Here is a 27,106-nt window from a genome sequence, read left to right on the forward strand (position 1 = left end):
ACTTAGTTTCTGGTGTAGAGATTTCAGTAAAAGTCATTAACAGAATGCAGTTTGTTAAAAAGCATCTCCTGTGGCTCCACAGCCTTTATCTGCCCTTCCTCCAGCGGTAACAAGTATATTTCACCCAGTTGCAATAACGCCTTAGATCATCTTGATTAGCCTTCCTTGAATTTCTTTCTACATTCAGTAATTCCTGGGGAATTTGTTGGCGGGGATGGCGGGGGGCGGGTTCTCCTTTCATCAAACTACTATTGCTTCTCTCTTGGTTATTACTGGCTTTGGGAATTTTTCTGAACTCGCAGTGACTTTCATTCTGTAGGAAAGAAGAGGTAGTGGTTTGGGGAGAAGATTAAGACCCGTGGCATTTCACTTAACTGACATGGGGAAGAGGGTGTCAGAGGAAGGAAAGCTTTATGTGAGGTTTCAATGTTGTAGCCCATTAAGAATTGAAATGAAGTGTCCTAGAGCTGAAGCACCTTTCTGATCCCATGGTATCCATCTCCAGAGGTCGGACTGAGATGGAAGCTAGATGTACATGTAAGAGAGAGAGAGCGAGAACCTCTACTCAACTCAGAAATGTGCTGGTTAACCCTGATCTGGGATGAGGAACCCTTTGTTCCCAGACGCAGCCTTCTGCTTCATGCGATATCATTAGGGGTTGTTCCGTGCAGGTATGTTTATCTGATCCCTAGCTTTCTTCTGACTGTGACAGATCCCAGCACATTCTCTTTTATGTCAAGACCGTCACAGTTAACGGGGAATGGCATCTGTGGGGGGAGGGTGACATGTGTTCCCAGGGCAGCTCAGCTGTTCCCTCACCTCTTTCCACGTTGACCCGCCCGTGATTGGCTGCCTAGGGTTGTGATGAATCACTGCAGTTCAGGAAGCAGGACGTGCCAGCGTGCCCTAGGAGAAAAACAAAACCCAGAATTTTCCTGCATAATCATTCAGTTCAACCAACTTTGTTGTCATGGACAAGAAGAGCGTGAGGTTTGAAGTTATCAGGTTGATACACCTTCAGTATCCATGGCTTTTTGAATCCCTGGGTTGAGAAAGGTTGCAGCTGCAATCGGTAAAAACTCTGTGTTGAAACTTAAGGATGGCATTGCTGGCTTCCAGCTGGTGTGTGAACTGGCGCGAAGGGGCACTGTGGTACCTGGTGCAGGAATGAATCAGACTCTTGTCATGGCTCCTGTAAAGCTGCCCATCTCAGTGATTCAGGGGCTGCAGGTCCTCCTGTGGTGTTGTCGTCTTTGTCATGCCTTGCTTTTTGAACATCTTGGTTTGGGACCCCAGCTCTCTTTCGGGTTCTGTGAGATGGCTTCCCCGTTCATTCAGAAATGATTTAGGAAGCGTCTCTGTGAATGAAAGTGCACTGAGTTGGTGATGGGTGGCGTGAGTTCCTGGTGGTGGCAGTTAGGGTTCATTTTGACTTTCGCTTTGGAAACTGACTTGATCAAAAGGGATGGAGCCCTCACCCGCAGCCCCAGGATGCTCAGTGCCTGCCTTGCATAAACCGTACCCTTCCTCTCCCCTGTGGGTTAGGTTGCTGGCCTTAGAATCAGTGAAAACTTTAATGCTACGAGAACAATAGGATTAGGACTGGCTTCCTCTTTTCCTTCCCATCTGCCAGTTCCAGATTTAAACAAAGATCAGGGAGTGGGAGTATTATGATTAAAGTAAGGAATAAATCCAAAATTTATTGACAGTCTACTCTCTACCAGGCACTAGGTGATCTCTTTTCATCTTGTATAATTTAATCCTCACAGATACCCTAGAGTTAGTGGTAGTTATGTTATTCCCATTTCAAAGATGAGAAAAACAGACCAAAAGAGGGAAACTGGACACACAGCTCATGGTGGAAGGGATTCTAAGTCACGACTCAGGCCAACTCCTTCCCTGGCCAACTGAAGAGTACAAATATTGGATATTTGACATTTGAAAGTCATATTTTCCTCCAGTGCCACATTTCCGCGGTGCACTGATTTGTGCCTGCCTTCTAGTTTTGTACGGAGTAAGCTGTACAGTAAGAAAGGGAAAATCACAGTCGTTTTTGCTTCTGAGTTTTTACGGCTCCCCTGCGTATGCTCACTGGTTCCCCTTATAGCTCACGAGGTCTTTGAATTAAAGCACCCATGGCTCACTTTTCTCAGGCTTTAATCTGTATAATGGGAACACATGTTGGAGGGAATAATAGAGAAATCTGAAGCATGATGAAATTGAAATGTGACTTCTAATCTGCAGAAGGGGCCAAAACGTATCATCTTGTAATCAGGACCAACCAAGCAGCAGATATACTATGTGACATGATCTTTTCTCGTTAAGAAGCTCAAGACAGTCATGAAACAGAGAGGGAACAGTGGGTAAGAAGGTATCAAGTGGTGTATAATGAGGGGAGGGGGTCTTGAAGGATGGAAGAGGGAGCAGGAAAGGGAAGTTATCCTTAGAACACCCCGGATTTGTCTTTGTTATTAAAACAAAGCCAAATAAAATCCTTAATTTCATCACCTTTCTTCCTCAGACCTCAAAGTCATTCACATCTCTCCTCCTCTCTCACGTTGCCATATTCCTATGAAATAGTACAAATGTAGCTGTTAGCCGCCACCAGAGAGTATGAGAGACTAAGAGATTGGGCAACATAAAGGCTTACACTCAGCCATAGTGATAAGATAAGATAACACATTTCCACTTAGCTTGGGTAGATTGCTACATCACTTTTCCATGAAGATTTTTGGGTAGTTCTTTTAAGAGAAAGAAAAAAAGAATTTTTTTCCCCTAACGGACTTTATGGGAATGAGCATCAAAAGCAAACTTAAAGAAAAAGTCATTTGGGATTTTCAAAAACCTCTATCATAAGCTAAAAATAGTTAGAGATTTGAACCATATTATAGGGAAAAAAAAATTTCCTGTGCTCAAAACCTTAATGTATTTTCAACCTACATGTCACTTTAATAGCTTGGTTATGTAATTGCTGTAGTAATAATTAGGTTAACACCTCGTACCTCTCATCAGAGGATCGTGGTAGATTTTGATTTTTCAGCCATCCATCCCTAAAAGGAAATGATGGCCACGCACATGCAAAGGTCTAGATGATGAATCAGAAAATTAAATGACGTGTTCCCAGTGTCAGTCCACTCTGACAGAATCAGGTGCAGAATCTAACAGGTTTGATCCTTAAATCTTATCATCTTTTTCACTCCGCTTGCAAGTAGCATTTGTCTTAAAGCGTCTGATCTGCATCCACTGTGTCAGATGACTTCCGATCCTTGGAAGGAAAAGCTCTTTGACGGGGATCCATCATCATTGTGGGTAAAGCAGATTCGTGTGTTCTCTTTTACACACAATCCAAGCATTTGGTCTCTTTAATCCTTCCTCTTCTTCAAGATGTATTTGCTTAGAAGAAGGGGGGACATTGAGGCCAGTGGGGCTTTCATGCCTCTGGAGAGTCCCTCTCAAGTCCTGATTTTGCTTCTCGCCCAGATCAGTCTCAGAAAACACCCTCCCCCTGCCCCCCGCCCCCCTCCCCCGCCCCCCACCCACTAAGTCTTAAAACTTCCTTTCTGCCCCCACCTGTTGCTGCTTTCTCTCTAGACCTAATGTTATGCCTACTGCTATATCCACCCAGCTGTCCCCACTCAGCTGCTGTGTTTCATCAAACAGTAGTTTCTCTTTTTGAAATTTACAGCATGTGACAGTAAGATGAGAACTTCTGACCATTTGGGGAAAACATTTCTTGGGGGTGGTGGGTGTTCAAGGGCAGATTGCCAGGGAACTCAAAACCCCACTCTGATAGGTATAAATTTTGTTCCCACCGCCAGGCTGGCACCAGATAAAGCTACCTGATACAGTTTGAAAAATCTAGCATCTTCAAGCGGCTGCTGGGACATTCCTTCAGAGGTTGTTTTTTCTGAGTGCCTTTGTGTACATATCACCAGGCCAGCCTTTTTCTCCTCCCCGCCCTTTCTCCAATCTTCTCTTTCCCAGTTTTCATATATTTACTCACTTCATGGGACGTGATCTTCCATCCTCCCCCTCCACCCTGTGATGATGTCTGGAAAGGAAGCACCCCAGAGACAGCTGTTCCGAGTTGAGAACTCAGCCTTGGTCGAGGCAAACTTGATTTCCCTGACAGATGAGCCACCAAGACTTTTCACTTTTGTGGTCACCTGCCTCCTCAGACCCACAGCTGTGGAGGAGACCGTCTGGCATTGTCTGGCTTCCGTTTGAGAGAGAAAGAGGGAGAAAGAAAGAGAAAGCTGAAGGGGGAGGGAAATAAGGCAGCAGGGGGAATAATGGAGAAAGGAGGAAAAGGGAAAGGCAAGTCCGAGAGGGAAGTGATAGGCTGGTTGGGCTCAGGGTCTGACAGGTCCACAGTATTAGCATTTCATCCCCTTGGAATGGAAACTTCTGGAAACCCTAAAGGGGCATCTCATTTCCGAGCGCGAAGGTATGTATACAAAGAACCCATCTTCCGTTGGAGGGTCTCTTCAGAAGGGAGAGAGATTCACCATTATGTCTTTTGGCTCTATTGAAAACAGATTCAGAAAAACACAAGATTGCAAAAAGCCAGTAGCAGCTGTTGTCAAGGGAGAGCGACGGCTTAAAATTCCCGTACAAATGTAAAATCAGGGTTTAATAACAATGTCATCTTTATTGGCGTGTGATTTTACTGAAGTCGTTTTAGGAATGTGATAAAGTCGCCATTCCAGAAACTTTCAAAATGGGGGTGGGGGTAATAAGATCATTTTAAACTTGATTGGTGATATAAGTATTTTTTAAGGGATACCTTTATGGAGCTAAGAAAATATAGATTTATAATGTATCACTTAGGGATCTATTTGGGGATTTTTTAAGCGCATAAAGACACTTGTTTATTTTTACAAGTTGCTGATGAAACTGGGGTAAGCCAAGAACAAACACATGACCGCAAAGTCAGATACTTTCCCAGGTACTTCAAATTCATGTGGATTTCAAACTTATTGGCTGGAAAACGCCCAGTGATGGGAACCCCCCCCCCCTTCTAGGTCCTGTCTTTCTTGCTCCAAACAGCTCTCAGTACACTTGGCTTTAAAAAAAAAAAAATGGAACAGCTATTTAATAAAATTTGAATTTAAAAATGTGATGGGGAAAGATGTTTTGGATTCTAGTTTTTAATAAAGAGCCAGGAGTGAGGGGAGAAAAACCCTTTTGTGAAGGTGGCTGTTTGAGGAGATGGAACAGTATTAGTACATCTGTAGTTGCATGGCCGACTGTCTACTGCTTTTAAAGAGATTGCAACCCGTGACGTTATGCATAGGAATAATTAAAAAATGGAAATTTGTCACAAAATATATAGGGCTGTCTGCAGGAGAAGAAAATTAACTGTTGGGTTATAAACGTGCATCACTATCTATCAGACTCCAGTCTCTAAGTTATGGTATAAACTTTGTGCAAAAATGTTGAAAGATCTATAGTCAGGGGGCTCTATCCTGGTTCACTGATGAAGATGGGTGATAGGAGTCGGATACCTTCCATTCGAGCAGTGTGACTCCATTTACAAACACATTTATTAGCATTCTGTTTCTATGGAGAGGTTTTTGGGTTTTTTTTAAAAGAATGCCAGTGATAATTCAGTGCTCAAACAATGACCACTGGAGAAACCTCAGTTTGAGATGAGGCATGGGGAGGGGGCGGTGTGCTGAAACAGCACAGTGCACCCAATTGCCTCAGAAGGCCTCATATAAAATGAGGTCATTCAGAAACTTTCCCTTGAAGTGCTTCCAATTATTGAATTGCCTTTTGTTTGGGAAATGAATAGCAAGTTGATTAAAAAGAAAAAAAAATAGACAATTAGGGATGGTAGGGGGATGGGCTTCGGGAAGAGCTTAAGGTTTTTCTACAGTGAAGCTAAAATGGTGAGGAAACTGCATTGTTCCCCACAGCCCCGTCCCTAGGGATGTCAGCACACAGAGGTGTCACCTACCAAGTCAGGTCTAGGAGGGGGGCTCGCTCATGGCCTCACCCCCTTTCACTGCTGTTGATAAGATCCTTGGCTATAAAATAGCCTCACTGAACCCCACGTGTTTAGCAGCGGCCCAGACGAGCTGTCTGCAAAATAATTCCGACTGCCAAAACATGATACCTGATGGCTCGTTACGGCGTGAAAATTAAAAAAGGGGGCCCTGTCGAGTTGTTTGAGATTTTTTTTTCCTTCTGGCAAAGCAGTCAGATGAGAAATTGAAGCTTTTCATCAGGTGGTATTTGGTTGGGTGTTTTTGTTTTTAAGCTCAAGAGCTTTTAAAATTTGTATTTTTAAAAACAGCTCTCGTGTAGGTGCTGTGATCATGGAAACAAAACCCTATAGGGTGTGTGTGTGTGTTTGTATATTTTGTTTCTCTCTGGCACCTAAATTAAGTGCCTATGCAATCACTCTATTATTTATGTATTTGGCAGCCAAACTATTTCAGCTCAGCTACATCCAGAAGCTTTCCTTGGTTCCCCTCGTCACTGTATTTCATGTTAGAGTTTTCTTTTATATCTGACCCTGGTTTTGCTTCTAACTTTAAATGGCAAAAGCAAATGTGCTTTGAAAACTCTGGGACTCACTGTAGTTGTTAAATAAGGCAGTAACCTATGCACTAGTAATTCTTTCTCTATGACCTACTTACATACTTCTTCACCCTCCTTATAGTATGATTAAAAGCTGCTTTGAATCCACTATTGCCTCAAGGGATTTGAGCCTAGAATTTAACAAACTGCTGAGAAGGCTTAAGTCAGTAAGAGGCCTTCCCTACAGTGTCTCCCAAATAATTCACATGCAATTAAAGAGAGAATAAATATTTCAGAAGTCTATGTGTTAATGATTCTTTTTCTACCTTATAGAATGTAGATGTACATGGAGCTTCAGTCCATAGCGGATTTGAAAATATTTTCCTTTCTGATTAACGCAGTTGTGTTTTGCTTCTGTTCTGGAGGCCGGTTCTGTTAGTGCGTTCTTCAAATAGTTTTATTATAGAGTCAGCTGCTTATATACATTTGGGAGTTATGTAAATAATGTCTAGAAAATCAGGAACTGTCAAGGTTTGTCTCATTTATCTGGCTAATTACTTTATTAAGGTTATTGAAAGACCAACAAAATTCTTATAATTTCAAAGGCAGCCTGCAGAAGCTAGGGTCGGGAAAAAATGTAGCTTAGTATTATTAGGAAGAGTTGGGGCATTTGGGGTATAAGAATTGATTTTACCCCATCTGTTTTTCAGTTCTTTATGAACCTAGCCCTGATTCCTCAGAAAGGCAAGATTTTCAACTGAAGGTTAGTCCTAGCCCTATGTCTTGGAATTAGAACCATCTTGGTCAAAAGCCAGATATGTTGTTCAGCTGAAGAAGGAAATCAAGTCAATTAAGTATGGACTTAATTGAATACACCAGGCCTGTTATTCCAAATTGCTCAATGCAGCAAGTCTAGATCTACGGTTGATATGTGGATTTAATATTGGTATATAAATATCCATTTTTCTTCATAATCTCTAAAGATGATCAGTTCTCATTATAACACAAGAAACTGGTGAGAAAAGATGAAAACAATTTTTTCTCCATGTTGTCTGATACATTTAACACCACGTGATACAGTTAACTCCACGTGACTTAGTTGTTTAACCCTCTGACTACTGTGAATACACCCCCAAGTGTGATGTCATTTCAAAATAAAATTTAAAGTGATGGTTAATAAAAGGCAAACTATAAGACTTCTGGTTTGCAATTTATGAGGTTTCTTTAGAATGTGAAATAGGCCACAAAGAAGTTTTACAGACTGGTGACATTGTGAAAATTTCAGTTTCATCTAAATAACTGAGCAACAAAACAATGATGAGAGCGCCAGATTAGAACATCACCATATAAAAATACTTTTAAGAATTTTCACAAGTCACTTGGGAAAATTAAACTCCCTTCTTTGTGAGAATTCTGCCCTATTTCTCAATTCCTATTAGTAAATCGGTCACAGATCTTAAATGAGTATTTAAGCTTCATGGCCATTACAGACCTAACACTCTTTTCATGAAGCCCCACTGTTGGTTTTTAATCACTGTATTTAAATACTTCGAGATGACCAACTTGTGATGTATCGTTTTAAAAGAAAACGTGATTTATCACCATTTTAGTCCCGTGTACTTCTTAATGTTTTCAAGATGATACAAAAGGAAATATAATCGTGCAGAGACTGATGAATCTTTCTCCTTGTAAAGCACGGAAAAGTCCGCAAATGTCACTTGGGCCGTTTATCTGATATTTACTTTGGCTCAACCACGAATGCTATTTCAGTTGAGTTCATACACTGGCGAGCACAGCCCACCGAGGAGCATTTAAACAAACCCCCGTGATGACTGTCTCTCGTGGCTTCAGTTGGGGAGTTTGGGTGCGCTCGTGGAGTGCACCGGCCTTGGGCAATACGGTGGTACTACACCCACGACAAGCGGTGGGTGAGTCGGGCCTCATGCCAGGCTCCTGGAAATAGGGGACCGGACAGAGTCACCGCTGGGGACGAGTGTGCGTGTCTGGCTGCCGGGGAACCTAGGCCGGGGGCGGGGGGGGGGTGGGGCGGCGATTTGTCCAGGGGGCGGTCCCTCCGCCTCCTCCTCCCCCCGGGGGCCGGGCGTGCGGGCCCGCAGGGGTTAAGCGGCGGCGCGGCGGGCACGGAGCTCCGCCCCCGGTCGCCGCACCTGGCGCTGGGCAGCCCGCGGCCCGGGCGCTGGCTGTCGGCGGGGATTGGCGGAGAGCCGCGGAGAGAGAATGTGACAAGTGCCGGCTCGGGCGGCCGCCGCGGGGAGGCCGCGCGCACCTGTCCCTGCCCGTCTGCGCCGCCCGCCGCCACTCGGCCGCGCGCACCGCCGCCCCCCGCACCCGAGCGCAGAGCGCGCGCCGCGAACATGACTTCTGCTTTCAAGCTGGATTTCCTCCCGGACATGATGGTTGAGGGCCGCCTGCTAGTTCCCGACCGAATGTGAGTTTGGCCGCCCGGCCGCCTCCGGGTCACCGGCCCGGAGCCCCGCGGAGGGAGAGGGTTGGCTGTGGCGCTTCTGCGCCCCGGGGACGCGGGGGGTGGCTCCGGTTCGGCCGCGCCCTGTGGTTCGGAGCCGGCGCTGGACGCGGGGTGGTGGGAGCGTGTCTGGAGGAGCGGCGGGGACCAGCGAGCGGGGCGCGGTGCCCGGGGTGGGGTGGAGAGCGTGGACCGGCGAGCCGGACGCGGGTTCCCGGGGTCTGGGCTTGGGGTCCGGCCCGCGAGGACAGGAGAGCGTGGCGCGGCGTCCCAGGGTGGGGTGCGCGCGTGCACGCTCGTGTCATTTGAAATTCGGGGCTGCTGGAGCTCTCGTGGCCCATTTAAATATCCCTTCTTACCAAATTGCTCGCTTTTCTGACTTACCCTTTGCAAAAATTGCTTTCTTAGGATGGGAGAGTAGAAGGAGGGGAGGAAAAAAAAAAGGGTGGGGGGAGATAATTATAAAGCATGAAAATAGCCAGGTGTACTCTGTTGCAGAAATTAGAGGTAATTTTTAGGTAATCACGGTGATTTGTCTGATATGCAGTCTATAATTTAATAATTAATGTGATTCTGGTTGTTTTACACGTCGGCAAAGTAGAGTAGAGAGTTTATTGGGAGAAGTCAAGAGCTGGGATTCCTGAGGAAGGGAAAATATGCCTAATTTTTCTTGGGCTCGTTAGTCTTGATAGGAAAGTTTCTCTTATCAGCTGGGTCACTCTGAAGGCAATGGGATCTGCTTGTATTTCAGGAGTGTTTGAAAAGACGAACTAGAAGGTTGTCAGGAGTGGGTCTGAAAGGTCTGTGTCAATTTCAGACTTGGACTATATACAGTTGTTTCTTGTCAGGCAAGAAATGTGATAGTGAATCTAGGCTACAATAAATCGAGTGAAAAAGGGACTGCTATCCTTGGTAAGAGTAGGTATAAAATGTTTCCTATTGTACACACCCTGAGAGAAACATGCATATTCTTGCACTTCGCTCTATCCTGTGCAATTTTCAGGCCGTTCTGAGCTTTATGATCCATTTCCCTGGCAACTTACTTTCCCCTACGGTGCAAGATTCTTTTTCTAGGATGTTAAATGTTACGAGCTGAGAGATTCTTGAGAAACTCCGCAGTGGCCAATTATTTGAGCTCCTAGGATTTGGGAGAGAGAAAAAAAAAAGCTGGGGAGAGGGATGAAAGTCTGTTAAATGCGAATTGTCCTTCTAGTCGATATTAAGAATGTTAACTTGCTTTTACACATGATCAGGTTCATTGTCCCAACTAAGATAATCAGATAATGTAAATTAAAATATTGAATTTCCCTTTGGCAGTTTTCTCTGTGAAAGTAATCTTGATTAGTACTGTTCCCATGATATTTGTTTTGAGAGATCTCTGTCCTCTCCCTCCTCTTAAAAGGGCTATCTGTATAGGCGTTTATTACATGTTTGCACATTAGCTAGTTTGAAAGTTCTGTGTTTTCTCCTCTGTAAGAGAGTTGGGGCCGAACCAAAGAATTGGCTTGATCGTGGTTTTAAATCGATGGTCACCTGCTAAGAATACTCTCTGAATGTAAAGTGTTAATGGCCTCTGAAAGATGCTATCTCTTGTCAGTTAAATTATTAATTATGGAAGTTTAATTTGTCCTTTTCATTTGGTGGATGAATGTGGCTCATTCAAACTGTTTGCTCTGAATAGAGCCTTTTTGTCTTAGTGATGGAGTCGGCTAGACAAATCCTAATATAACTTCTACCTACTTCTCTTCCATGTGTTAGTTATTTTGGAATCAAACTCAAATTGTTTTCAGTGTTTGTCAACTCTTGCTTAATTGAACCTAGAAAAAAAGAAAAACAGGATTTGTAAATGATAACTTTATTATTTGTTTCCAAGATAATGATTTTATGTTTCCTTAGCTCTGAGAATACTGTAGCATGTTTTCCAAAAGAGTTTGTAATTAACTCACGTTAGAGACTGTCTTTGGGGAATAGGGGTGCGTGAGAAGGAATGTGATAAGTTGAAAATGCTTGAAACCCACTTGAAGTATATCTTATCACCAAGATAGCTTTGTGGGTTTGTTTTCTGGACCCGTGGTTGTTTATGGTATATTGCCATTCGGACTAAATTGCCGTCAGCTAGATTGTTGGCCTGTTCCTAAAAGGAACTTACATAAAGCACAGGGCTTTTCTGGTGTTGATTTTCTAAAGCGGTAGAACATATTTTCAATGACGTTTTCCCCCAAGAATATATTAGATAAGTTTGCAAGATGTAATATGTTTGAGTCCTCAAGGCAGATGAACAAATAGCTTTTGAGGTAAATGATTACGCTTCATGGCCCCATGAGCCATCAAGTGTTTAAAGAGCCCAGATCGTTTAAGGCTCTGTAGTGGGTATAGAATTGTTATGACATAGACTTCAAAGTCTTGGGGTTTTAAATGTTCAACATCAAAACTGTACATGGAAATGGACCTTTTAAATAATCTTAACTATCAAAGTTTTGTTGTCTTTGTGTTTAGAATGTCATTTGCAAAAAAGCGTAATGAAATAGAATGTCATTTGCAAAAAAGCATAATGAAAATAAAAACAACTGATATTTTAAAAATTCTGTTCTAAACTGGGGCACTTGGTTTTGTATTGGAGTCGGGGATGAGTGTCTTTCTTTGTTTCACCTTTTGAATGATCGTATGTATGCATTGGGCTTCCTTTTTTTTTAATGTTTTTGAATTTTTACACAAATTTTAAACAAAATCTAAGACATGCTATCTTGGAATGGGGAAATTACAGGTGGAAAAATCTATGAATGCACCTTTAAACATGTGAGTTCAGATTTGTGATGTTAGAATAAGATGCTGAGGAGAAGCTACCAGTAAATTAATACGAAATCTTATTTTTTTCACATTCGGTGAGTAACCTTACTGACAAGGAGAAAAAGTTATCCTGAGTCAACTTGGTGCATTAACCTTTTTGTTGATTCCTCCCAAGTTGGGATAACCGGAAAGATGTCTATCAGGGTCTAATTAAACTGGACGGCAGTTCTAGGGACATAATTGTTAATGTTGGAAGAGGCTTTGGAGACCATCTCACCAGACCGCCTTGTTTTATAGATGAAGAACCTAGTAGAGGGGCAATGGGACCAGTCCAAGAAGGCAGTGTAATTACCGTTTCCCTCTCCCCACTAAAATGAGAAGAACATGAGTCATTCATTGAATACCTGCTATGTACCAGGACACTTTACATACGCTGTCATAGTAGATATGCAAGGTGGGTATTGCACCCATTTTACAGGTGATACTTGAGATTACATTCTTGCACATGCCACGTAGGCAGTAAATGGCAAAGCTGTGGTTTGCTTGTGTGTGTGTGTGTGTGTGTGTGTGTGCGTGCGCACGTGTGTTATATAAATGCATGTTTATGTGTTGACGACAGAAGAGAGGACTGTTTTTGTTGGGAAACCATAATTGTCGCTTGAGAATGATGGAGCATTATAGGAAATACATATCACCGATTCAGGATTGACTCTCTAATTTGATTCAAATTAGTGAATTGATCACTCTCTTGTTTGATTCAAATTCACACTTATTCCATATGCTAATGAGCTAAAGAGAATATACTTTAATTAAAAACTTTTTTTTGTTTACTGAGTACCAGCAAGATGAAGGTCAAAGACATTGAGTTCCCTTTTTTTTTCCATATGGCATTTAAAGTATATTTAGGAAATGCCATTACCAATAATAAAATAGAGCACTGAGATTTGTCACCCGATTCCTTGATAGACATGAGAGGAAATTAAAATGCAAAGACTCTAAAAGAAGAGCTGTGTGTATGGTTCTTTAAGGAAATTTTTAAAGAAGTATTTTCAGGTGGGATTTCTCAGTGCCTATTTCAGTATCAGCTGCTTCCTGAAACCGAAAACTCCTCCCACAGTGGCATTTTAGAACACTGATGTTATCTTTGATCTGGGTTAGAGATATTATTGTAATTGTTGAGTATTGCTATTTAATTGTAATTTGCTGGATTGAGATGACTCTGGCATCTTTTGATGAGATGCGGTGAGCTGGGAGGAATAAGAACCTTGCGAGACAAGATGAAAAGAAGATAAGATTTTCAGGTATGAACCTAGTGGTTCATGGGGTCATTAAGAATGTTTTCCATCTCCGAGCGGTTACGTACTCCCCCCACCCCTGCTCTCACCACTATAATAATAGTATATTTGGTCTCTGATAAAAGGCTGCAGTTTCCTTCCTTTTTTTACATATATCCCCAGACTTTTCATTTCTCCTTACTCTTACCTTGTGGTTTTCTTACAGGTTCAACACATTCCCTTCTCCTGAAAAGACGGGTAATAATCTGATAAACGTGATCATGGTTGAGGCTTATACGTAGACATGGATGATGGGGGGGGTCTGATGTCACGGTAGCAACCAACCCCACAGCTGTTTATACTACCAGTATCTCTTATTTGCATTTCGGTGGAAAACCTGGGTATTTTCAACACATTACAAGGAGCCCAATGATAAATCAGTAAAGTCATTGATGTCTTTCACTTCCTATGCTGAACCTCACCCAAACTTAAAAAGTCTTTATTTCCAATTTAGAGTGTTAGTACTGGAGGGTTTTATTTATTCAGGGGAAGCTTGGATTTTTGCTTTGTGTTGGTGAATTAGGCCATCACGAAGAGTTAGCTATTTCTCAGTGTCATATTTGTTCTACAAAACTGCAGAAGGGGGAGGCTTTGGAAAGTACGAATGATTTCCTGTTCTTTAGCACCTCCCCGTTCTCGTGCCCTTGTGTGTGTTTCCACTATCAGGGAGCTGGTGGGGAATATAAGGAAGCCAGCGACGGTGCTGTGCTACTTATGTAGCAGTGCAGAAAATGCATTTTTATTTTTCCTTAAGAAAAAGCTCTTGCTGACCTTCAGGGGAAACGGAGCTGCACATTCCTGGAAAAACCTTGGTGGGAAACAAAAACTATTTAGCGCGGTAAATGTGATGCTCGCAGGTAATTGTAAAATAATTATCCCCCTTTAGCATCATCACTGTTTAATTGTGCCATCCAGTATTCTCATGCTCTGAATCTAGATGTGAAGGGATGGACCCCCCCCCATCTCCTCCTGGGACTGTCTTTTTCATTTACTGTGAGCTTTAGACTCTTCCGGAAGGACTTGAAAAAGAAAGGGGGAAACATACAGGGGATTTTCAGCAGTTTCACTCTGCCCATTTGTTCTAAATCACGACAGAAAGTGATTACTCCAACTGGTTTTATAGAAATACAATTCCACTTATGTGGTTGAAATGCCTTGTGAGCATGTTTGAGATTTACGCTTTCACAGTGCTACCCCCGGAGTTTTATGAACAGTCGGCTTTATGAACTGCAGATTGTATATTATGTTCAGATACTGAGAGTGACGCTTTAAAACCAGCTGATGATTTAAAATGGAATGCTAATAAATATGTAATCATATGGCTCTCAAAATGACAGATGAGTACAAATTCGGTTTTTGGTTAAATTTTAATTACTCCATTTGAATGAATGCCTCAGAGCCAACTTGCTGGCAAATTACTAGACCCATTTTTTTTTCCAGTTTTCCCTCCTAAATAGGTATGTAAATTAAGTTTAGGCTGCATTTAGACTAAAATACCATTTTGGTTTATTATTCTCAGCTTTTCTGCCGGACTTGTATGGCCATTTACTTAAGGTCAGATTTTAAATAAAGAAACCTGTTTGAAAGAGACCTCAGTTTAAATGATCTGTGCTCCCTTTCCAGCAGCAGAAGGGTAAGAGACAGATAGATACAGGATTCCTTTAATAGGGATAGTGCTTCAAAAATGGGGTACGTGAAGTGTTTGGATTTTAAGCCTTAATAATGAAAAGTCAGAGGTTTGCTTTCTCAGGGAGATTGTTTATGGCTCTGTCATGACCATGGAAATCAAGTTCCCCCAACCCAGCAGCTGCTTTGTCTGACATTTATAGGCTCAAACAGGACTGAAGATTTCCGAGGTTCACAGATGATGGTGCTGACTCACTCCTCAGAGAGAAGGCAATTAATTTCAGCTGATTTCTTTGACATTTGACATCATTTTTGCACAGCTTTAAAAATTTTTTTTGAGTGTCATGGGAGTGAATAGTTCTTCAGCTTCCATACTAGGATCGAAAATTCTATGTTTTTATGCCGGAAGGCGTAATTTTCATGTCTTTTCAGAAGGGAGTTCATAGCTGGACTTGGGCTCATTAAATTTTTTTTTAATTTAAATTTGTTTATTTTTGGCTGCATTGGGTCTTCATCGCTGCGTGCGGGCTTTCTCTAGTTGCGGCGAGGGAGGGCTACTCTCCGTTGTGGTACGTGGGCTTCTAATTGCGGTGGCTTCTCTTGTTGCGGAGCATGGGCTCTAGGCGCGCGGGCTTCAGTAGTTGTGGCACATGGGCTCAGTAGTTGTGGCACACAGGCTTAGTTGCTCCGTGCATGTGGGAACTTCCTGGACCAGGGCTCGAACCCGTGACCCCTGCATTGGCAGACGGATTCTTAACCAATGCGCCACCAGGGAAGTCCCGGCCTCATTAAATTTTAAGGTGGTATTTTAGATCCTTTTCCTTGAATGATGTCTTCCTATCTCCTGGTCTCCCCCAATAACAGGAAAGTTGTATCACATTTATGTGACACAAAATCAGTTGGTCCTTTAGGCTAAAAGAGGAGAATAATTTGTTACTCACCTGGCTGTAAACGTGTATATAAAATGTGTGCACACACATGTATATATACATACGTATGTAAACATAGGTGAAATATATATATGGAAAACTAGCTTGGGCATAATTCCTCACTTTCTTAAAATATCTTCCATTTAATGGCCTTTGGCTCTAAAAGTTAGGAAATACGTGTACAACGTAACATGTGTTTAATGGATTCTTACGTTCATAACTGGAACGTTTAAGATTCAAGAAGGTTTAACATCTTCACCAAAGATGTACCTCATATTAGTGACACTGCTAGAAGTAGTTCTTAGGTCTTTGTTTTGACTCTTTGGCCCAGAACCTCAGAGTAGCTTTTGTTAAAGGACAGAAAAGAGGGTCACTGTGATGGTTCTGTCATAATTTCTGGGTGAAAAGCTGAGACTCTTCCCACCCAGTTGAGTGGCTTTTCTCTCCTTGCCACAAAGTCCCCAGACTTGGGGACGTTTCTCAGTTGCAGTTGAGTTGTTGCTACTGTCAAGACCCTATAGGCTTCAAGTAGGAAGAAAGAAAGACTTCACAGAAGCCTGACGGTAGACCCTCCACTGATATTTTTTCGTGCAGACACGCTGGTGCCCACCAGACCCAATTCCTCACCGTGTGCTTCTTGCCTGCTGCCGCCATCTTGTATGGTCCATGCCATTATCCCATAGCTTCCTATCGCTGTTGAAAGGAGAACTCAAAATTTTGATTGTGTCTAGTGGGACTCCAACACATCAACTGAACATCTTAAAAAGGCTAAAGCTATGGGAGATCTGTGCAGCTGTAAGGAGGTAAATTGGTGTAAACCTTCTTCAACGTGCATGCACACCTCTCACCCAGTTGTTTCTCTGTGCATCTCCAGAGTAGACCTTGGGTGTCACACAGGTGAAGCAAATGCAGGCTGAAATCTGACATTTCATTTTCTCCTTGGAAAAAAAATCTTTGGGGAATAACAAAAGTGAAAGATAATAGGAAAAAGCGTAAGGAAGGAAAAAAAGCTTTTGGTAGCGGACTAACGGTATTCATTTTGTTATGCTTTGACTCAGCGCTCCTGATTCTTTGTACCCTAACTCAGGCTTCTTTAGGTCATCAACAGAACAGCTCTTCCTGAAGTTTTCTTTCTGCCTTTCCTAGGTTTTCCTGATGTATATCTTTTCTGTTTTTTTATTTGAATCTTCTCTAAGATTCAGTGGGCTTCTCTAAGCCCCATTAATTATCCCTCTTCTGAGCAGTTTCCTAAATTTCAAGAGAAGGGGCCACATCCGTCTACAGCACAGCTCTCAGAACCACAGCCTTGAGAGGGAGGACAGCGTCCAAACACCTTGGTCATCACTTGCAGTAAATTCCACTGGCACAGCTGTGTGTTTCTGTGCATAAAACTACATTTTGACTTCCTAGGCTATAGAGGGGTGTTGAGTTTTCTGGCTGGGCAGAAGGGCAGCATATTTCGAATGATTAACTTTATGGATGTCATTGTCTTGGCCCGCTATATTTGGCTGTGCTGCAGCTGTGTTTGCCTTCTCAAAATTGTCACCAGGAGGCCTCCAACTGCAATTATTCCCTTCAGTTCGTGCTTGTAGCAAACTTCCTTGTGACTCCCGGGGTCCACCCCGCCATCTTGCCTGGGCATCAGGATTCAAAGGCAACACGCAAGCCCTGCTGGCTGGTTAACACGACTGGCAGCTCCATCTCGAGACAATAATATTAAGTCACCTGCATTTTACATTCTAATGCGACCTGTCAGAGTACTTCTTTCTTTTCACAAAAAGCCCATATTTTCCTCTTTTTTCCTACTTCTGTCTTCCTCTTCGACGGCAAAAAGTTGCTGCCAGCATCTCCTGATGGGCAATGATATTTCTTCCGTTTCTGTATTACTAGAGCACTTCCGAGCAGGTTTCTACTTACTTCCGGTGTTTCCAGGTCCCTCACAGAGCACCGTGTTGAAGAGGAGACTTAAAAGCAGAGCTTTTTTTTTTTTCCCCTGTTAGTTGAGCCCCTACCACAGAATCTTCTTTTCTCTCAGGAAGATTTTAGGAAAGATTGTTCTTTGTATAGAAACCATTTAAATTCTGTTGGCTATGTCTGAGTTTTAACCTTGAGTTAGAACTTCCTCGTGGGTCATTTCTGCTTGTCGGGGACGCTTGCCCTGCGTCGAGATCTGCTGTGTGTAACAGAATGGCATCACCAGCGACATGGCTTTATGGTCTCTCCAGCAATGCGTTAGAAGGTCATCCTTGAAGGCTAAGGGTCCTTTACTCAACAGGAGTCTCCTGCCTTCTCCTGGCTTGTCTTCTGACTTGTTCCATGCCCCTTTCAAGTCTCAGGTGACCTGTCAAGATTCCTCATCTAGAAAATAAGGATAATAAGATACGCTTCTTACCTGTGCCCCAGAATTATTGTGAAGCTAATGTCGGGAGAGGAGTTATAACCTAAGTGTTTTACAGCTTTGTGGTACTTAAGATCGACTGCAAGTTCACCTGCCTTTCCTGGGAGAATGAAACTCAGGGAAACTTCATTACAGCTGACCAGTTAATGTTTTCTCCCTCAGAACATTCATGCTTTAAAGTCTCAGCCAAAGACCCATAAAGCAGTATGGCTTCCATATAGACGTGCAGAAAATGCTCCGTCCCCAGGACCACATTAAGAAGACTGATTTTTTTTTTTTTCCTCTCTCTCTCTCCTCTTTCTGCTTGATGATTGAGAAATAAAATACAGTTTGTGTTCCAACTGTGAACTCGTGGTCAGACCTTGCATTCTGGGATGGGGTGAAGCAAAAAGCAATATCTCCATCCCGGTACCTCCGTAAATGCATTTGGAAAAAGCCCATCTCTACATCAGCTGAAATAGATCTTGATTTTCTTATGGGAGGAGACTCAGCTGCACCATAGGAAGGCTGCTTCTCACGTGATGGGACTCCTAACCCCCGCAGAAACCCAACTCTTAAGAAAACAATTTCAATGATGTGAACGTGGTGGCGAGTATTGTAGACCCTGCCACCTGCTGGCCTCATTAGGTGCTCAGGCCACAACATGCCAGGAGAGTCTCTGAAGGAGGAAAGGACTTGGAAAAGGAATCAGTGATTTTAGGAGTTGGCACGATGGGTGGAGGTGTGCATCCCGCCACAGAATTCATCACAGTTATTGTTTTGCTGCTGTACTATACAGGCCCTTCTCCTGACATAGCCGGTAAGGTCCTTGAAGTCCTGAGAAGCCAGAGCTGCTACAGCTGGTGTGAAGGTTTGCTCCTAACGTTTTAAGTCGCTTGCTTAAGATCAGACATGATCAGATTCAGTTGGGAAGCTCAGAGCCTCCTCTGAGTCCATTTAGCTGAGGAATGTCCTCCATGGTGGGCCAGAGGCCACGCAGCACCCACTCTGGCCAAGAGAGTGATGTTGCCTGTGAGACACCGCCCCCCCCAGGCCATGAACGTGACCTCCCGAACCAAGAATCCCTTGCCCCCGTAGCAAACCACTTTGCGCTAGGCTGAACTGGGGCACTCTCCCAGATGACGGCTGTTTCTGACATGGTTGGGAGAGGAACATGAGGTCTGTGGATGAAATGTGGCAGAATCTTTCGAGAAGGGTCTGCCTTGCAGATACTACAGATGTTTCTCTACAAATTGATGAGTTCTTTGTAACTGGCACATTTTATCTTAGCGTCAAGGACGTCTAATTGACTTTATAGGCAGCCTTTGAATTGCGCCAAGACTTTGTGCCCAGCTATCATAAAAAGTGACCAAAATTAGACTCTTGTCAGCCTCAGAAGCCACGGGATGGCCTTGATCTCGCCTCTGACTGTCTTGTTTTTTTCAGGTCTACTCAGAACGTGATACTTCTGATCCAAATTGATTGAGTTGTCTGTTCAATAAAATAATGATGTCTACCTAGAAGCCAAAGTATGTTTTCTGGTGTCAACAAAACTGTAATTCTTTGACAGTGAAATACTTCCTTTTAGTATGTTTCTCCTAATTCTGATTCCTAACGCTTTAAAGGATGTTGCCTTCCTGTGGGTACGCTTTCTGAAATGTTTTATGACATTTGCTGTTCTTGATTTAGGATATACTGTGGGTTAGCCATTAAGCTAAGAGATTTGTATAAATTATCAGTAATCTTCAGAAAACTTTTGTAAGATAAGTTGTATTGTTCCAATTTTGCAAATGAGAGAAGGGAGGTTCTAGAAGGTAAAGGCACGTATCTGTATCCATTTCCAAAGCCTGAGCTCTTTCAACTGTGCCACCTTCCGTTCTGGCCCAGAAGGTTGCTTTGTCTTTCGAGGGGTCCTTAGAACCTTGTATGACCATAAACAGGTTGAACTTCTAGATGTGTTGGCAAATTTGCAGCTGAGTTTGTGGATCCTGAGTATATGAAATAGTTTCTTAGCTATGACCTAATAATAATAACCTGCTTTTTATATGCTCTTTCACATAAATTTCTTGGTTTTGTTTCATAGCCAGACCAGTTTCTGAGTTTAGAAGGCAAGAGTGTTGTAAAAGTTGTCAGAAGAAAGGGGCACCATAGCAAAGCCAAGATATCTTAATGCTAGAGGCAGGGTCTTACAGCTGAGATAAGGAAGCAATTAACACTGAATGTTAAGGTGCCTCCTTATTCTTCATTTAAAAAGATCACTGCCTGAAAGAGAAAAACAAATATCTATGCTAACACATATATATGGAATCTAAAAAAAAAAAGGTTCTGAAAAACCTAGGGGCAGGACAGGAGTAAAGACAGAGATGTAGAGGATGGACTTGAGGGCATGGGGAGGGAGAAGGGTAAGCTGGGACGAAGTGAGAGAGTAGCAATGACATGTATACACTATCTAATGTAATGTAGATAGCTAGTGGGAAGCAGCCACATAGCACAGGGAGATCAGCTTCATGCTTTGTGACCACCTAGAGGGGTGGGTTAGAGACGGTGGGAGGGAGATGCAAGAGGGAGGAGATGTGGGGACATATGTATACGTATAGCTGATTCACTTCGATATACAGCAGTAACTAACACACCAGTGTAGAGCAATTATACTCCAATAAAGACATTAAAAATAAATAAATAAACTTTAAAAAGAGAGAATGAACTGCCTCTTCCAGGAAGAAGTTTCTTTGGGGGATTTCATTAGACACCTGGCATCCCACCCTGCATTTACTTCCACCTTCCTGATTTTTGCATTGATTTAGAGGAACACCTTTCTCAGGGTGCCTCCAGCCCATAGTGTGCCTTCTTGTGAATTAGAATAAAGCTCTTGGGTGGCATTCGGTCCCCATTGTCCCCCTCATGTGGTGACTTGCTGCTGTGTCCTTTCTGCAGTTACTTGGAGTTTTACGTCCTCCTTCATAAATGAGCCAGAGGGGTCGGCAGTAGAATAAGTGTCTCTGAACATGATAACACATGGATTTTAGATGATTGACAGTGGTGACCAACTCAGCTGTGGCCCCTGGTCCCTTTCAAGTGTCAGTACACCTTTGACCTTTCCATAGCATTTTGCTCAAGTGCATAAACATTTGATGGGACTCTGGGTTTTCAGCAAATCAGAGATGTGTGTTTCCTGCGTAGCTATCCAGAGTAAAGGAATGGACAATATAGAAAAGTTAGCGTAGAATTCATGCCTGGGTTGGTCTAACCCACACCACCATTTCATACCGGATATTAGCCTGTCGAAATGCCTTTACTCTTAGCAGGCGCCGTGTGTTGTAACCTAAGAGGATGTGATTGGAGTGGAGTTTTCGTGTCCCATGTGCTTATTGTATTCTTGCTACTGATGCAAACATTATCTGTAATTACATTTTCAAGTGACTGAAAATTGCAGGCTTTGTTGAACAAAAATACAGCCAAAGAATGGAATGTATATCCACTCCACACTCATTATAAGGCTTTCAGAAATCAAACTATAAGCCCCAATGCCGTGGCTCTCAACAACATGATACCAACTCCATTCTCTGATGTTTGAACACTTCGTCAAAATTCTGGGTTCCCAATGATGATCATAAAATTGGAGGAAAATGTTGTTACTCTTTTAGTACTTTGCTGGCTCCATTGTCAACGCTGTCACAGTGACAGCGCCTCTCCCAAATCCTCTCTTTCCAGGATATAAAACCAGAAACCACGATTTGATTTAGATCCAGGCATGGTGGGCCAAGTTGAGGGAGTTGGTTGAGGTGAAGACGTTGTTGCCTTCCTGGGACAGATACTGTTATATCTGTACAACATTGTATTGTCTTCAAGCAGCCTCACCTCCCACCTAGGGTGCAATTAAAGAAAAAAAAAAAAAAAGATTGTCTCCATGGGGACCTACCGCAAGGTAAACTCTTACCTTGGTCTTAGAGCCTGGCCATGGGATGAAGAAAACATTCTGGCCAACCTTGCTCTTCTAGACACAGGATAAGACCCCATGTCTAATTTCAGTGAGAGCTTAAGCCACGTGGAATTTAAAAAAAGAGAATCTGACGTGTCTGACCTTAGTATTTTGCTCATCGTTGATTAGCATCTGAAAATCCAGGGAACCCATGAAATAGAAAACGTTCCCTGGTTTTGGGGTGGAAAGCAAACGGGAGGAAGAAATTACGGTGACGTTGTTACTGTTAATTTGTTTATAAGATATTAAACTTGTCATTTTCATGATGGTTCATAAAATCACAACTCACTCTCTAGGCCCTAGTAGAGTTCAAACTCTTAGCAAAACTAAAGAAAAAAATCATTGTGATGCTTCAATCCAGAAAAGGAGCAGAGTCAGGCCGCTCAGAAAACCCACCAGCTTTTCCTGATTCTGTCGAGTGCTGCCCTTTCAGGTGGGACCCCCATGTCATCAAAGAAATGTTTATCAGGTCATAATTAAAGTGTGGACAGTTGAAATCCATTTAGTTCTGGTGTATACCTGGTGAATTGGATGCTCCCGTGTGTGTGTGTGTACATATACACACATATATATGTATGTTACCTTTTCTAACATAAATTATACACTTAAACGTGTACAGTTGGATTTTGGACAGACCACTTTATACTGTAATAATAAAGTTACGTTCGGTATTTTTAACATTCATGGAGCTGAAATGAGATAATTTGGAGGTCCAAGTAAAGGGCTTTCTATGTAATACAATGCATCAACAAGGGTTGTGTGTGTGTGTTTCATTTTTAAAAATGTAAAGGGATTGTTTTAGCTGTTGACGCTTCTTTTGCAGCGGAAACTGTGAGACCTAGCCAGTCTCCATAATATAATTGCCCGATTGTGAGGTACAAATGAGGGCAGCTTAATTTGTGTATTTCATCAGTTCTCTCTGTGGATTACAAACACCCCTTCATGTTCAGCAGCACACTTTTTTTTGACAGGTTATGTGTTTATGTCTGTAAGTGCCTGGGCTTCCAATAGCTTGGGTTCTTAACCAATCAGCACAACTTACTTTAAGAAATGTAATTAGCCTAGAACCAAAGTTAATTAGCTTTTAAAGTTGTCTGCTTCTCGGGGTTTCTTGTTTGCTGCTACAATAGCAAATTGATTCCACTGTGGTGTAGTAGATAGAGCGGGAGCCAGGAAGTGTGTAGTCCTTTTACAGTTTGTCCTGCAGTTTGAATAGTTAAAATCAAGTTGGACAGCTGAGGAGTTGAGGATTTATGAGTCACAGCTGACCTATTATTTGGCTGAATCGATCAGTTGTTCTGTGGAAACCACCTAAACATTTTCTGTACTGAAATCTGTTTCTTTTTTTTCTTTTTATAACTCTGAAATTCCTGCTAGTGAACAAGAGTCGCAGCGTGTATTGTCAACCTCAACACAAACATTTGAAGTCTCATAATGTACTGAATGGTTACTGCCTGTTCTTGGTGTTACAAAAATCTTCTAGAGTGTTAACAGTGGTTCATATTTTAAGTTAAACATTTGGTTACTCTGAGCTTTTGTCTATCACTGTTTCTTTTTCTGGGATATACTGGTTTAAGATGAAGAAGGCTTTGCACTATTTGCTTTGGGTTCTGTTAAATTAGTAAAGGATTTTCTTGTTGGGAAATAAAAATTTAACTGTTACATCTTTCTGAAGACCTTTGTATATTTTGGAGATTAATCCTTTGTCCGTTGTTTCATTTGCAAATATTTTCTTCCATTCTGAGGGTTGTCTTTTCATCTTATGGTTTCCTTTGCTGTGCAAAAGCTTTTAAGTTTCATGGTGAGTGGGAAGCTGCTGCCTAGCACAAGGAGATCAACTCGATGCTTTGTGATGACCTAGAGGGGTGGGATAGGGAGGGAGGGAGAGAGGCTCAAGAGGTAGGGGATATGGGGATAGATGTATACATGTAGCTGATTCACTTTATTGTACAGCAGAAACTAACACTGTGAAGCATTTCTACTCCAATAAAGATGTGGGAAAAACAAAAAAGACCTTCGTTCAGCATCCTGTAGATCAGATGAGGGAAATATGATATTGCCTCATCAATTTTTTTTTTTTTTGGCTATACCTAGATCCTTCCTAGAAACCTTACAAATATTACTAAGAACACTAAGTGGAAGAAACATGGTCTCTTGGTGGTGATGTGCATGTACATTTATGATCTTGGCCATTTGGATTGTAGAATCCAGGCAGCCTGAGAGATGGGGGAAAACAACATTAACCAAAATCTGTAATATTGCAGTTCTTTCCCATCTAAAAAAGCTGCAAGAGTAATAGTGCCTTACCTACTCCATTAGGTCTGACTGGATCAGGTATGATCCACAGAAATAACTGTGCAAGCAAAGAAATCTGGCTTTTTATCCTGTCGAACCTTTTGCTCCCTCAGCTTCCTTTAGACAAACTCTTGATTTTACTCTAGATCTAGAATCTCGAGAGCAAGTAGGCGTGGAGAGTGAAAATAAGCTGATGGCGTAGCAGCCACTTAACTGGTGCTCCAGTTATGACCCCCAGGTTGGAACTCAAAACACAGTGCGTATGTGTCCTGGTTTGCTGGGATACTCCCAGTTTGTACCTATCATCCTGGTGTCATCACTAATAGCATCCGCCTTTCACTCTAAAAAGTGTCCCAGTTTGGATGATAAATTACGTGGCCCCCCTTCTCATGTCTGATCCTGTATCACTAGCTTTCTTAAATATAAACATGTTTGCCAGCTTTCAAAAGTCTATACCTAGGACTAACCCAAACCTTTGCACAAAAAGGATTATCCATGCTTTGAAACGTTCAGAAAAAGCAATTTCTAGCCTCTCTTTCTCTGACCCATTCCCTTACCTAAAGTTATTCAAAATTGAACAGAAGTTTCCTCGCTGTTTTTAATGTGTTAGTACCCTGCTGGGCACCTTTGGGACAGGCTAGCTCATTAACTTATGTTTCTTTCTAACCAGAATCTCTTGTCCTGGGAAATTCCCGTGGACGGCTTTGTCCGATCACCCTTCCCCCAGCACATGGGTTCAGTGTTTGAGGACCCTGAGACCAGATTTACAAAGCTGCGTTTCCCTTCAGTTCCGTTAAATTCATGAAATAACTTTGCCCCATTCTGTAAAGCTCAACTAGGTGGCTCAGTTCTGTTAAGATTCAGCTAGAGCGTGACGAGGGCCAGAAAATGATCTGATGGCGCAGGCTTTGTTTGTCCTCACACTGCCCGTGGTGAGACAGTAGCAGCCGGAGCCCCGACAAGGTATTAATGATGACCCCAGGGTGCCCACCTATATTTTTGAGTTTTAATCTCTGGTATGCTTTTTTGTCCTCTTCCACACTAATTGGTCTTTCTCCTTTGGTGCTGGAACTTCAGAGGATTTGTGCAATCTGTGTTTAAAATCGATTTCCTGATTTTTAACATTTATACCCAGCTGTTTGTTATTCAGTGCAGACATCAGCAGCCGAGTCTCAATGGACCATGTAATGTGCAGCTGTAGTCAGATGTAATGCTTCTGCTCCCTAAATGTTTCCATTAGAAGCTTAGAGAGGCAGGCTAAAGACTGCTGATAACCAGGTTGCCGGCATTAATTTACCTCTGGAGCTACACACATTCTGCCTGGCAATTGTATTTCACGACCAACAAGCAGAGCAGTGTTTGCAAGCTCCATCCCTGGTAGTAATGTTGACACTGTATATATCAAGTACATCCACACTGATATGAAAGGTACTTGTACCGCTAATTCAGGCGGCAGGAAGCTGTCTGATCTGCATGCATAAATACCCTGGAAGTAAGGTTGCTCTCAAGAAACATCAGCCAGGATTCATATCAAACCTTGGCCCAGATTAAAATAGGTTCCCAAACTAGTCTCTCGAAGAGAACATTTCTTAGGAAAAATCATTTTAGGATCATTTCTCTGCCGTCTGTAGTCAGACCTTGTTTCTAATTTGCATTTATTCAAATCTGTGTTTCCTTTTGTATTTGTATGATGTATCTTTGTTTAGAGGCTACAGCTTCTACCAAATTTCATTACTTCCCTCGGAGGCTTTAAATTGAGGGCAGCGTCTATTAATTGTTAATTACATTCCCCTGCCATTTACACAGCAAAGGTGCAGTTACTAATTGAGGGTCTGTTCTGTACAGTGAGAAGCGACTTCTTCAGCCTCAATATTTATGTTTCTCTGGGGACCGATTTTTATTTCTCTAATCTTATCTTTTATTAAACATAAAAGTAGACATTCCAGTGATATATTGGCCATTCCTATGATCCAGCGTTGTTGTGTATCCCAGAGAAATAACATGGGAATCATACTTGGCTCTGTGTTGCCATCTGGTGGTGTCTTGATCTTTTTTAGCCTTCTTAGACCAGTTTCTGATGAGAAGATGGTACCCCAGGGTCTGTTCCTTTCTTAGTTTTACCCCACAGCCTCTCTGGGGATTTAAAATTAGCCTCATTCCCCGCTGGTGGCCGAGGGAAGCATCAGCATGGCTCAGTGTCTTTTGTGTCATGAAGTACGCATTGCATGTCTTCTAGATATTAGGCATCTTGCATTACTCAGTCTTTGATTCTCAGCTTGTCGTTCTCAACCTTCCTTTTCTAGACGGCTTATATCCTCAACTAACCTGTCCAGCCTGACTGGGGTGGGGGGAAACTGTCTCAGCGTTTGATCTGGGTTTCTATCTGGGTGTCCTTTGGTGAGCTGTGTTTCTGCCTCAGTGGCTGGGCTTTGAGTCAATCGTGGGAGCTGGTGGATGGAGTCCGTCTGCTCGGTGTTGACTACTTCCTGAGTGAGAACCCTTGAGTTGGCCGTAGTTCCATTTCAAGAATTTATTAAGAGCATTATGAATCTCAGGAAGGGTTTGGTAATTTACTGAAAAAACAGTGAGAGTTGTTTGTTCATTTATTTATTAGACATGATATTTCACAAGATGAGGTTACCTCCCAGCCCAGGCTGGGCTGTTTCATTTTTTGCTGACATTTCCATCTCCTCTTTGAAATGGATCTCCCGTAATAGTTGGTTTTCGTGTCATGATGTGCTTCTGTTCCATAGCCCCAAAAGTTTT

The 27,106-nt window shown here is 42.5% G+C and overlaps 1 protein-coding gene across 4 annotated transcripts in view; it reads left to right on the plus strand.

The window, feature by feature from the left end:
- Positions 1-27,106, plus strand: part of CELF2 (CUGBP Elav-like family member 2) — a 527,802-nt gene that overhangs the window by 214,075 nt on the left and 286,621 nt on the right. The window contains exon 1 of one of the 4 annotated variants that reach the window (XM_060160126.1): positions 4,341-4,447. The exons of 2 other annotated variants lie outside the window; for them this stretch is intronic. In XM_060160126.1, the coding sequence (XP_060016109.1) occupies positions 4,398-4,447 (50 nt within the window). In that variant the 5' untranslated portion in view covers positions 4,341-4,397. Of the gene's footprint in view, positions 1-4,340; positions 4,448-8,846; positions 8,978-27,106 lie in introns of those variants that run through there. One more of the 4 variants, XM_060160109.1, reaches the window with a different exon arrangement.

This window comes from Lagenorhynchus albirostris, chromosome 1 (assembly GCF_949774975.1).
Source record: "Lagenorhynchus albirostris chromosome 1, mLagAlb1.1, whole genome shotgun sequence".
NCBI classification, from domain to species: domain Eukaryota; kingdom Metazoa; phylum Chordata; class Mammalia; order Artiodactyla; family Delphinidae; genus Lagenorhynchus; species Lagenorhynchus albirostris.